Here is a 13,594-nt window from a genome sequence, read left to right on the forward strand (position 1 = left end):
TATTTTACTCAGATTTGCGTGGTAGTATACAACATGAATGTTCTTTTAACTTGTACAGCTCTTCCACTGATGTCAATGGTCCATTGAAGTTGAAAGTTATTTTGTGTATCTGGGAGGGAAATTTTTTTAAAAAGCAATTCATATTGAATTAATCGTATCCTGGGACGTTTTTCCTAGTGTTTGACCGTGAGTGCCAGTCAGAGTTTTAATCTGTGTAATAGGGACATTGAGAGCTACACTATCCTGCATGGATAGTTCTTCTACAGTAAAATGTAAATATATATTTGGGTTCTTCAAGATGGAAAGTGCCACTGAATGAAACTTTGCCTACTGAAGTAGAAGAGCAAAACCTTAATGTGTATGATGACACTCCATGTGCAACATTTCTGATGCCATTATCATAAAAGCATAGTCATGGTGACCATTCCCATTCCCGGTGCTCCAGCAGCTACTTAATATCAACTTCATTTATGAGCAATCTCTGGTCATCTCTGACCCACACAAAATGGCAAAGATCAACCAACTGGTGATTATACCATAAAAAATAAAAACTGAATGGCAAATATTTGAGCTTGATAAGAAACTTGGAACTTTCTTATTTTCTAACGTCATTTTCACAAAATTCTGCCCAAAATAGTAGCACAAAATTACCCATTTTCAGAAATATTTGAAGAACTTCCCTTTGGATATATTCCTCCAGACAGATTTAAATTCACAAGGCCGCCACTAGATGCTTCAGGTGAAGAAATAAAGGAAGAACTGAAAGGTTTCACGTTGACACTTGATGTGAGGTTGCTGGTTGAAAATTAGAATTGCCTCATTGATGGCTACCAACATCCATTCAGGAGAAAATGTGTTTAATACTGTTGATTCTACTTCTGGAAAAAAGGCCATGGAAAATTGTGTCAGAGTTGCTAACGATGCCATCCAGGAATGCAAAGGGAAATATGGCAAGTGAGTCTTTTGCCTCAGCAATAACACGATAACATCTCGGGTATAATAATCCTAAATGTCTAATGTATGGCTGTTCAGCACATCATTTAAGCCTCACTGAAAAAGCAGTAATAATTGAAGTTCTAAAATGCACTGCAGCTACCATCAGATTCATGATTTGTTGATTGAAAAAAAGAAAATTGATGCCCCAGTTTCTCAGTTACGCTCAGTGCACCAGTACAGAGTAACTATCAGGAAGACTGGGTTTCTGCGTTTGCATCCAGCTATTAGATGTATGTTGAAATTTGCATTGAGCGCATGGAGGATTTTTTAAAATAATCTTTGTATCCACTTTACATTACAAAGGTTTCTGCAAGAAGACATGAAACTTGGAAAAGCAATTGAAGGAAGTTTCAGAGTTCCAGTGTATATGCTGATGAGCCTAGTATTTCAGTTCAAGTAGAAATCTGGCTTGATCCAGTTAAAAAGAATTGGAATCATACAAGGACAAAATAAACAATTGAGAAACAATCTTTTCCAATAATTAGCCAACATGACTTGATCCAAATAAGTTGAACCCAGAACTGGAGGAAGAATTTGAAATACAGTTCTTGGAACATAATTCTGACTTTCTTCCTTTTTTTTCTAGCAAGTAAAATTGAAGATCCAGATTTCTACCCAAAACATCTTTTTACAAATGAGTTTGTGTCATAGTTTGTTTTATCAAAATGGTGGAAGTAAAATCATGTTAACAGGAGAGTTAAACTTAATTCTTTCAGATTTTAAAAGATCTGCACTCTTCTCCAGTCAATGTAGTATCAATTGAGTGTGTGTTTAGTGAAAGGCAAATAAGTTGGTAAAAGTGTCATTATCTAAAGAAAAATACAAGGGAGTAAGTAGTAGGCCTATCTAGTTAGTAGATTAGGGTATCAATTACAATATTCTTGTTTTTACTTACAGAATTTCAAGCTTTTCCTTTTAGAAAATTATGCCTTTTGATTGAATAGGCTTATGAATTCAGTCACATAATACATGATTTTGTACTTGTATTGTCATAATACATTCATGTTTTTATTTCATTTTTACCTTAAAAAGTCCCACCTTTTCTTGTGTGCATGTGTATGTGTTTGTCTCTCTCTGTCCCTCCCTCTCTCTCTCTCTCTCTGTCTGTGTGTGCATCTCTCTCTCTCTCTCTCTCTCTCGTCATTATTATTGCTAGTAACCTTGGGTTTCCCAAAAGCATTGGGGGAGACTTCTTGGTCAGAAATATACATCTTAGTCACATGACAGAATATATGTTTTCTCTGGAGGCAGGGATTTTAGTTGCCAGAAAGACATCTGTCAGTGGGATGAAGTCCTGTATATGTGGTGCAGTAGCATCATAAATTTGAGTATATCAACTAGGGCATCAATTTATGATCCCACAGGGAATGCAAAGGTCAGACAATAAATGTATAAAAAATATTACTATGCGAAACCCATTTAGAAGTGGTTTAAAATAATTTTTTAAAAAAGGTCTACACTTAATTAGTGGACTGTAGGGGAATTTTTTTTTTTTTTTTTTGCAGGAAAGAGGTCTTTAATTCCTTCCTATCCCAGTTCAGGAGGATATTTGGTAAGTGATAGGATAGATAGCTTTTACGCTGGAAGAACAAACTTCAGTAGCAAAGAGTAAATGCTATACTTGTGTTTAAGTCTGTTGAAAAAGACCATGTTTTCAACTTAGTACAAAAAAAACCAGGAAAGTGTACATATTTCTTTATAGTCACATTTATTTATTTTCTCTCTTCCAAAGGTTTATTCTTCAGTCCAACTCTGTTAGCCTTGTGCGGAAAATTGACCGTCAGTGCTGCCTTCAATATAGTGTATATATATACTTCTGAACTCTACCCAACAGTAGTGAGGTAATTGAAAATTTAGATCTGAATAACTTTTGATGTAGGAAATGTAACTTCTGGCTAATGATTTGTTTAAATTTGTATTACTGAATTGTTAATCTTGGCTCAAATGAAAACATTTAGATTCATAGACTTTAAGGCCAGGTGGGACCATCATGCTCATCTAGTCCAGTGGTTCTCAAACTGTGGGTCTGGACCCCAAAGTGAGTAGAGACCCCATTTTAATGGGGTCACTAGAGCTGGCTTAGACTTGCTGGAGCCTGAGGCTGAAGCTGAACCCCACTGCCTGGGACTGAAGCCCTTGGGTTTCGGCTTTGCCCCCCACCCTGCCTGGGGCAATGGGGTTCAGGGTTTGGCTTTGGCTTCCACACTTGGGGTGGCAGGGCTCAGATAGGCTCAGGCTTCACTCCCTGCTCCTGGGGTCGTGTAGTAATTTGTGGTGTTAGAAGGGAGTCGCAGTGCAATGAAGTTTGAAAACCCCTGATCTAGTCTGACCTGCACATTGCAGGCCACAGAATCTTGCCCCACCCACTCCTGTAAAAGGCCCATAACCTCTGGCTGAGTTACTGATGTCCTCAAATCATGATTTAAAAACTTCAGGTTACAGAGAACCCACAATTTAGATGAGTTTAAACCTGCAAGTGATCCATGCCCCATGATGCAGCAGAAGGCAAAAAAAACCAGGGTGTCTGCCAGTCTAAGCTGGTGGTAAATTTTTTCCTGACCTCAAATATGGTGATCAGTTAGACCATGAGCATGTGGGCAAGATCTAGCAGCCAGGTAGCTGGGAAAGAATTCTCTGTAGTAACTCGGAACATTCTCCAACTAGTGTCCCATTACTGGCTGTTGGAGATATTTGCCAATAGTTGTCGCAGATCAACTACATGCCATTGTAGCAGTTTCATCGTACTATACCCTCCATAAACTTATCAAGCTCATCCTTGAAGCCAGTTAGATTTTTTTTTGCCCCCACTTCTCCGCTTGGAAGGCTCTTCTAGAATTTTACTCCTCTGATGGAAGTCTAATTTTAAGCCTAAACTAATTGATGGTCAGTTTATATCTATTTGTTCTTGTGTTAGCATTGGCACTGAACTTAAATAACTCCTTCTCCTCCCTGGTATTTATCTGTCTGATGTATTTATAGAGAACAATCATATCTCCCCTCAGCTTTCTTTTAGTTAGGCTAAAGAGTCTGAAACAGTTGATATAGCATGTATGTAAATGTAAACAATTTTCACACAAAAGGAGTTACTAGTGGCTGGGTTATTTTAATTTCTGTTTGTTAATTTTTTAGTAAAATAACATGAGTTCACACTTATCAAGGCAACTGATAATAAAATTTATGACTTGAATATACTTTTTATGTCAGACACATGTTCTACACCAGGGGTAAAATAAAAATCCTTCCTTAAATATAATCCTAGGTATATTTTTCCTATTTCTATCAATAATTTTACTAGTAAAATTCTTATTCGTAAAAACAAATTTCTACTCCATGACTTCTCCCTTGTCTTGCTCTTATACAAAATACCATAATTGACATGATGGAAGAACATTTTAACTTAATTCTTCAGTATGGCTCATGCAATAAAAAGCTGAGTTCTTATAACACTGCTGTATAATTAAAGTCCCCTATGTAGTAATTATGTGATGTCTTTTGAAAAAGTTACTTGTTTATACCTTCATGTTATTTAATTAAATATTTTTAACAAATAATTTATATGGCGCCTTAGCAACCACACATTGTTTTACAGAAGTATAATATGCAAACAAATGAACTGAAAACCGCACCATATATTACATAGTTTTTTGTCAACCTATTGTGAATTATCACACCTGTTATCAAGAGTAAGTTAACAGCCAAGTTACAGAAGTGAAGTACACAATACCCTTCCTGTTCTCCCCCTTTTTCCCATGCCACCAAAATATTATCATTTATATGGGAGTAGTGCCCCAAAAATGCTGGTCAGAATTTGGGCCCTGTTGTGCTTGTCGCTTTGTAAACAAACATAAAGGAAGATATGAGTCCTTCTCCAGAAAGCTTACAGTCAGAAAGGACAATAAAACAATAAGTAAGGAGAAAAGAGGTGAGGGGCAACCACATATAAGCAAAGTCCTCAGGAATATGGTAGGCACACTGCTTGTTAGTTCCTTTTCTTTTTCCTTTATTAGAGGGTAGGGAGAAATAGCAGTAGGAGATGAGTAAATAGTAAGAAAGGAGTTAGGGATGCTGAGTGAAATGGGGAAGGAAGGAGCAGCAGACAGCAGACAAGGGGAGTGAGGCTGTTAGTGGAAGGAATGTGAGAGAGAGGGGTTGGAAGAGGTTGGACCAAACACCAGACAATAATGTTCAGAGTTCAAATAGTAAAAATCAGTTTGACTTCATTAGCTGTAGAGGTCAGGAGAACGTGGTAGTTAAAACCCCTTTGACTGAGCCTCTGCCTGATCTGCTGTCATTGCTGTTCCAAGCTCTATTGCTATCGAATTCCCTACAGCTCATTGGAGCTGGCTGCACACCCAAGAGATGCTGTTCTGCTTTGAATTACATGAATCTACAGCTCTAGGGGACAGTCAATGGGAGCAAATTCCATAGGCTGAGGCCCTCCATTCAGGAAAACCCACTGATGCTCCTGGAGAGTTATAAGCTAGGAACTACAACAGAAGCATCCCAGCTAATAGTAAGTGTGTTAACATTGAGTTGAGGGTGGTCATAGGAGAGCCAGAACTTTTAAAAGTGGTCATCAACACCTTGAACTGCACTTAGCACTAAAGGTTCATAGTAATTCTCAGCTTATAAGATACCACAATTGAAGGAGATCTGCACACTCTGACTCTTCAGGATTTCGCAATTTCTGTCACAGACCATGGGAGAAGCTTTACATGAAACAAATCCCTGTGTTTGAAAACCTGGGCCAAGTTTTAGGTTTATAACTAACTTACCTAAAAACTAGTTAAATTTGGGTTTTGTTACAAAAATTTTGTGTATTTTTAATGTTTGCCTCCTCATCCTGTACTTATCATTCTCTGAGTCTGAATTGTGTGAGTTAAGCCTGGAGTGATAAGTTTTAATTTCTTGGCTTTCGTTTGTTTCACAGTGATCACATGGTTTAAAAATTTTATTTCCGAAGTCATATTGCTGCTATTGCCAGATATGCAACAGCTCATGTTTACTGAGAATTATACCAATACTCAGTTGTAATTGAAATAAGTCCTTTGTGATGGGGGCTAGGGGGGCAGTTAATCAGGTACAGCTCTGTCCCCCTGGAGAATCTGTACACTTATTTCTGGAACAGAAATAACCAAATATTATGTTTGGAGAGGTGGAGTGTAGCGGTGGGAAGAGGAAGAGTACCATTTTTCTAAACTATCTTCATTCTTGAAATTTGATTACATTTAATAAAACAGTATGCTATTGCATCGCACGTCCCATACTAAAACTGTTTTCACTTACAGGTTAGTGATTATGTCACTAACATATGAATATGTTTATATATTCTTGATATTTTAATCAGTTTCAAATATTTTCATTATTTTATTCAAGAAAAATGTCACACTAGTACTTCAATTTTTGTGCCAGATGGTTATTTTGAAAACAAAACTTTAGCACCACCTCGTGGTATTATGAACTTTTGCAGACATCTTCAGTATTCCTTTCCCCATTTTATATTGAAGTGTAACTATGCTGTATGTTAAATTAAATATTTTGTTCAAAAGCAAAAATTTAAAATCTTAGAGGAAACCAGAGATGTCATAGTATAATCCATTTCTTCAATTTTATTACTTGTAAAATACATGCAGGTTTTAAGTTCAGTTAACACCTATTTAGTGCCAAAGACTCCCAGCATCCAGAAATTATAGAAAGAAAACAAAAGTGCATTGTCTGCTGGTCCAGAGACTAATCCTATAACAGAAACAATGGCAAAAAATGACTAACTCTAGGAATATAGTTTACTAGAACCAACACAAAGCTACAGTACCCACTAAGAACACTTGTTTCTTCTTCAAATGATTGTTCATATCAATTCTACTATTGGGTGCACATGCACCCCAGACATATGCAAGACGATTCTTTTGGCCAGGAGTGTCTGTTGCAGCCACACCCCAACCCTAGATTTTTCTCCACCTCTCCACTCCCAGGTCATAAAGTGTAGAGGCAGGCCCAATTGTCACTTAGATTCTTCTTATCACCTGTGAACCCTTGCAGTGTCCATGTGCTTCTCTGTGACTCTTTTATGGTTTGTGTTACTGTAACTTTTAGTTTGGTTCTTGGCTTTATAAAAAATTAAAATTTGTACTAGTTCATACTTATTTTTCATAGATAGGTATTAATAGGTTTGGTTATAAAAACATTTTGACAGAACATTTTCTGATGGAAAATACAGCTTGGTCAAAATTGAAACTCTGTGAAATTGTATTTTCACAGAAATTTTAAGTAAAACCAAAAAAATCTGTTTTTGTTTAGAAATTACTTTGTTTTTCTTTTTTGTATTATAAATTAGAAGATAATATATAATAATAAAAAGTCAAAGCCAAAACAAATCAGTTCTGCTGAAACAAAATGTTTCAATCCAAAACAATTTTTTCTGGAATTTTCCTTCAGAGAATTTTGAATAATTTGGGTTTTGTTCAGATTTGAAATTAAGCCATATTTCAAAATCTCAAAGTAGTTCATGAAACAGAAGTTCTTTGAGTGATTGCACTGAGGCATTCCACTCTTGGTGTCTGTGCGCTCCGCTTACACTTGTTGGAAATTTTTCCCTTAGTGAAACCTGTTGGGGTGGCTCAAGCTCAAGCTGTCATGCCCCTCTGGGCACCAATATAAAGGGTCCAGCTGACTTCAAGCCTTGAGTTTCTTCTTACCACCCGGCCTTGCCTTTGCAAGGATTCTCAGTAGGCTCTTTCTAGATTTTATTGTAAATGGTTTTGTAGTATTATTCAAGTTATTATTTAGTTATTAGTGTAGTTAGATTAAGTGTTACCACACCTGATGATTTCATCCAATACCTGGTACAGAGGGATGCCTCAGTCACTGAACTTCAAGCCCCTGTGTTTCCTGCAGTAAGCTGCTGCCTGTGAGCATCCAACACCTAGGCTGCTTGAAGTGTTTGGAAGAAGTTTGTGTTTGGCATCACTGCCAGATCTGCAGAAATTTTAAGCCTCACACAAACAAGGGCCATGAAGAGAGACTAACGTTTTTACTTATGGAGGCAGGCTTGAGACCTCCGTCAGAGTCAGGTCAGTTGGACTCTGCACTGAGTGCTTTGGCTTCAGTGAGGAATACATCTCCTGCTTGCCTGAGTCCTGACACTGCTCACCCTCTCCATTGCCTAAGAAGAGGCATAAAGCCTCCAAGTAAACTGCTGAGAATAGATCTCTGGGACTGAAATCTGCTAGAAGTGCAGTTAAGAGTAAAATGCTGCCAAAGTCCAAGCACATCTCTTCTCTGGCAATGCAGAAACAGGGACTGTTGACTCCAGGACTGAGGCAGGTACTGTTGAGTCTGGAGCCTGAGGGAGCACCTTCCACATCTGTAGCACCACACTGTACTGACACCATCTTGGTACTGATTATGCTGGAGACATTTGTGGCTGCCAGAGATCTCTTGAGCTTTTCAATACTGATATTGCCAACAGTACAGGGGTCTGTGCTCTCGGTAGCGACAGACCTGGGAGCTGCAACAATATCACTGCAGGACTCTGTGCCAGGTCAGCCCTGATTGCCTTGTATGGCTCATCCTTCAGTACTGTCAAAGGGGAAGCCTGCAACACTTACTACATTGCTTCCTTTTCCAACTTGGCATCAGTCACTGGCACCATCAGTCAGCCGAAGGAGAGTTATCCTGCTCTGATTCAGAGGTTGAATCCTACATTTCCCAACCTCACAGCTGCTCTCACTACTCCCCGCTGAGGCACTACTTACCCTGCCATGGATTCTTCAGATGGAGCACCATCGAGTGGGTGGCCAGGAGGTCATTGGGGTCCTAAACCTGTCCAGTGGCCTTTTTGGAATCTGTGGCATCCCCCTTCCCGGTTTCCAGACCATATTCGAGGCATTCCTTTTCAGTGGCCTCGGAGAGGCATACAGCACCTATTCAACAGAGAACACCAGTTCCTGAGCCTGGCAACAAGCCCAGTACTAGGCACCAAGAGCTGGCTCAGGTGGACCCCGCTGGACAAGTGATTGAGGAAGAGCAGTCCCAACCTGCACCGGGCTCCTCTTAATCCTCTCCCAATGAGGTAGTCTCCTCAGGAGGCATTTCACATCCCCCAGATGACTATATGGCACACCAAGAGTTGTTAAAGAGGGTGACGTTGAACCTGGGCATCCAGGTGGAGTAAGTGAAAGAATTCTTACACCCCCACAACATATTTTGGCAACAGAAGGTCCTTCCAGAGTGGCCTTGCCTCTCAACGGGGAATTATGGACCCCATTAAGGCGCTCTGGCAGATCTTCGTCTCTTTCCCCCACCTCAAAAGGACCACGTGCAAATGCTATGTGCCAGCACAGGGATTTGAGTTTCTCCTTTTCACATCTCCCCCACCCCCAGGCTCGCTGGTGGTATCCATGACCAATGAGAGGGAATGATGGGCATCCAAGCGTGACCCCCAAATCAAGATGCAAAAAATTAGATCTCTTTAGTAAAAAAATTTATTCTACTGGGGCAGGTTGCAATTTAGAATTGCCAACCAGCATGTTCTCTTGGGCTGATATGATTTTAATGTCTGTGATTCTATGCCCAAGTTTAGAGACCTGCTCCCAGAAGAAGCTGGCAGGAGTTCTTCTCATTAGTGGATGAGGGGAAATCTGTGTTGAAGAGCTTCATTGCAAGGTGCTCTGCATGCAGTGGACTTGATGACCAGGTCCCTGGTTTCTTCAGTGGCCATGTGCAGGAGTGCCTGGTTGCAGGTCCAACAAACTTTGCAGTACCAGCCCTTTGAAGGGTCCTTGCTCTTTTCAGAGCAAGCAGTCTCTAAGCTCAGTGGCTTGAAGGATTTGAGGGCAACCTTAAAGTCCCTGTGATTGTATACTCCAGCACCTTCCAGGAAGCACTTCTACCTGCAGCAGACCATAGACAGTGGGTATAATAGGCCAGTGCAGGCTAAGCCTTCCCTGGCACAGCTGTGGCTGCTGGACGCCAGTTGCGGAATTTGTGAGAAAGTTTTTGCTTGTTATTATGCGACATGCATGTTCTGGGGCAGCTGAGGAGGCTGCATGTGCTACTTAGCTTCCTGGGTTCATCAGTAATCTTCCTGAACTCCAGGAGATTACTGATGAACCCAGGAAGCTACATAACACATACTGTCTCCTCAGCTGCCCTGGAAGCTGTATGGCACATATAAAAAGCTCAGGTTCCTCAGAAGAGACGTAAGTTTTTCCCACTGCGTGGCTTGGGGTCTCAGGAGAGGAGGTGTGGTGTGGCTGGCAGGGCTCCAGCTGGCCTGGGGCTCCAGCTGGCCCGGGGCTCCAGCTGGCCCAGGGCTCCTCCAGCCATAGGAAGGCAGAGGGGGTGCTTGGAGCTCCAGCCACAGGGGCACACCTTGGGGCTTCTTTGGGATGGGGGTGTTTGGGACTTTAGCCACTGTGGGGGAGCCTCGGATAGAGGTGGTGGGGCTGGGAGGGCTAGCCTCCCTGCCCATGCTGCAGACCCACCATTATTCTGGACCTGCTCCTCAGCCAGACCTGCAGAGAAAGAAGAGTAGGCGTTATAGGCCTAGACAATCTCCTCCTTCTGTCTCTGTATCAGTGCCTTCCCCTATCCAGACATGGGGACTGGTATTCTTCCCTTGACTTAAGAGACACTTACTTTCATGTGGCAATATTTTAAGGTTACAGAAGTTTTTCAGGTTCACAGTGAAGCACTCACATTACCAATCCACTGTGCTCCTTTTAGCCTGTCGGCAGCTCCTCAAGTTTTCACAAAACATGTGTCTTTGGTAGCCGCATTCCTGAGGAGACTAGGGCACGTCTACACTAGAAACGTAGGTCGTCTTACAACCACTGCAGTAATTACTGCTGTGAGCTCCATGCCTGGAGTCTGGGTGGCTCCTGGACTCCAGTGTAGCCACCAGGCTCTGAGCGGGGATCTGGGAGCATGTGGGCTGTCGCCCAGCTGTGGCAGAGAGCTGGGAGCTGAGAGCCTGGCCCGGGGTGCGGGGGAGGTAGCTATCTGAGGTGATGCAAAGATCCTCCTGGCTCCAGTCATGAGGAATACCTAGCGAGGTCCAAACCACCATAGCAGGTCTTCTGTTTGAGGGCCACAATCTCTTCAAGTCACAAACTGATAAAGCCATTCATTAAAGGACTTTAGAGCTACTTTTGCATTCTCACTGGGCTTGTATACTCTATCCAAGGAGTAAGCAAGCCAGACCTAAAACTTCCTTCAGATAGTATGGTGGACAGTGACCTCATTTTAATTCACAGAAGGCATCAGAGCCACTGAGGAATAAAGAGGTTGCAACATACTTTTCTCAGTTACAACCCACTTGACATCGTCCTCTGAACGGCAGTTTCTACACCACTGTTGAAAGCCTAGCAGAACTTTTTGAAGTTCACTGCCTTGCTACACCCTAACACGGCTGTTACTCTGAAACCTTATCACTTTCTGCAGCTGCCTTTTTTTTGGACACCTGGACTGGGAATACCATGAGATTTGTTAGCAATCTGTACAGTACATGTTCTAATATCTCTCTACCACCATGCCCACCCACCTTCCCCGTCCCTCGTCAGGAGCCTCTGTCATGAGATTCTGATTTTTATCCCCCATTATTTTCTCATTCAAAACAAGAAAGAGGGATGAAGTCCTACCCCTGTACCTTCGATGTCTCAACATCCAGCTCACAGAATATACCTCAGATTCTTGGTTTGAATGTTTCACTTCTAGTGCAGGGTCCTGTCCTCTAGTCTTTCTGTAGCACTGAGGGTGTTCACCAAGTGCTTGCTAGAGATAACCACACGTTTAGAGACAAGTGATCCACGTCTGCCCATAGTCTGTTCATGAGTTGATCTGAGGAAGATGACCACAGCAGGTTATTGTAAGAGGTCAGCCTTCCTCACCAGCCTCTTAGTGCAGCCCCAGTCACCTTCTCTGCTTTGCCTGACATAGTCTTGCAGAATAGTAGTGGTCATTCTCCATCCAAACCCATCATAGTTATGTCTGACGGCCTAGATGTGACTGGCTGATATCCACTGAAACAACTTATTGAGCTGAAGTAAAGAACATTCTGCTCCCAAGCAGGAAAGTCTCATCTAGACTGATTTAGAAAGCTGAAGTGGAAAAGGTTTTTCTATTTGGGCATCTCAGCACCAGCTGGCTCCTTTCTCAACACTGTTTTTGGACTATTTACTAGCTCTGAAACAATCTTTGCATTAATTCCACAACAATCCATCTAATAGCAATATCTGCATATCACCCTCCTCTCCAGGGCTGTCATCACTGTATTTTCTCACCCTCCGATGGCTAGATTCCTAAAAGGCTTTTATTGATGGTTTTCCTGTAGTTCAGTAGTCTGCTCCCTTTTGGGACCTCAGTATAGCATTAATGAGGTTGATGCGTCCTCTACTTTGAGCCCTTAGCAACCTGTTCACTATATCACCTGTCAGTGACGACTTTTTTGGAGCCATTACTTCAGTTTGAAGGGTTTGGGAGATTCAGGCCCTTATGTCAGGTCCCCACTATACGTGATGTTGTCAGTAGCTACCGGTGCGGTGCTCTGCTCTTGTTCGATGATGATAACAGTCAGCTGCGTGCGTGTTCCTTCTGTGTGCTGCCCCAGCTCTGTGAAGATAGTTAACACAGCAGACCCCTAGAGAACCCCCAATGACCACAGACTCCAGTAAGGTACGAAGGAACATCGGCCAGTTTTATTGTCAAACGAGGCACAGTAATAGTTCCCTATAGACTCTACAGGGCATACTATGAATTTGTGCTCCCTGGCAATGGACTCAGCTCAGTCAGTGGCGGGAATTTCCACTGCCCCCTACGCCAGACAAAAGACACCGCCACCCCAGGGATGTATTCTTATACACAGATACAAACAAGTTACATAACACTCCTGACGTAGTGAGGTGCAACCCCTTTACGTAACAATGCACCATGCTTCTACGCAGTAAGGTGCCGCCTCTTACCTTATACATGTTGATTCGAACAAAACAACTCTGTCCATCATACTAGCCTTTTGCCCCTGTCCTTGCTATCTATGTGGACGGTATAAGAATGTTCTTGTTCCATTTGTGTATGGCTCTGGTATCTAATGCATTTTAGATATATGTTTATGCAACAGCATATCTTTATGCAACATCAGCCCTTTCCTTGCCAGCTTCTGTGAGCAGGGCCTGCCTCTGGCCCACAGCTTAACTTTGCTTTATGTCAGCAAAGTCTTGATCATTACTTTAGCTCAGGCCGTAGGTCTCATACCGTGCCTCTGATACCAAAAGGTTTATGTTTCAGGGCCTCATCTTACTACACATGATTTTCTAAGGACAGGATTGCTCTCAGGCCTCTTGCCCAAAGTTGTTTAAAGTTCATATGAATCAGTTTATTCATCTCCCAATTTTCTTCCCAAAGCCTCACTCAACCCTGGGGAAACTAAGCTATGTACACTAGTTGTAGTAAGGGCATTGGTACTACCTTAACAGGACAAAATCATTCAGGAACACCGTTAGACTGTTGTGGTCTTTGCTGATAAGAGATCATTTTTCTTTGTTCTTTTAATCTTCTTAAACATATCAGTCAGTGATTCTTCAGAGCCTAATAAAATATAGGG

General features: G+C 41.7%; 1 protein-coding gene across 1 annotated transcript in view; it reads left to right on the forward strand.

Moving 5' to 3' along the window:
* Positions 1-13,594, forward strand: part of LOC140914785 (solute carrier family 22 member 15-like) — a 56,724-nt gene that overhangs the window by 37,311 nt on the left and 5,819 nt on the right. The window contains exon 9 of the mRNA XM_078853803.1: positions 2,729-2,837. Coding sequence (XP_078709929.1) covers positions 2,729-2,837 — 109 coding nt within the window. The remainder of the gene's footprint in view (positions 1-2,728; positions 2,838-13,594) is intronic.

The sequence above is a fragment of the Lepidochelys kempii genome, chromosome 7 (assembly GCF_965140285.1).
Source record: "Lepidochelys kempii isolate rLepKem1 chromosome 7, rLepKem1.hap1, whole genome shotgun sequence".
Classification (NCBI taxonomy): Eukaryota; Metazoa; Chordata; order Testudines; family Cheloniidae; genus Lepidochelys; species Lepidochelys kempii.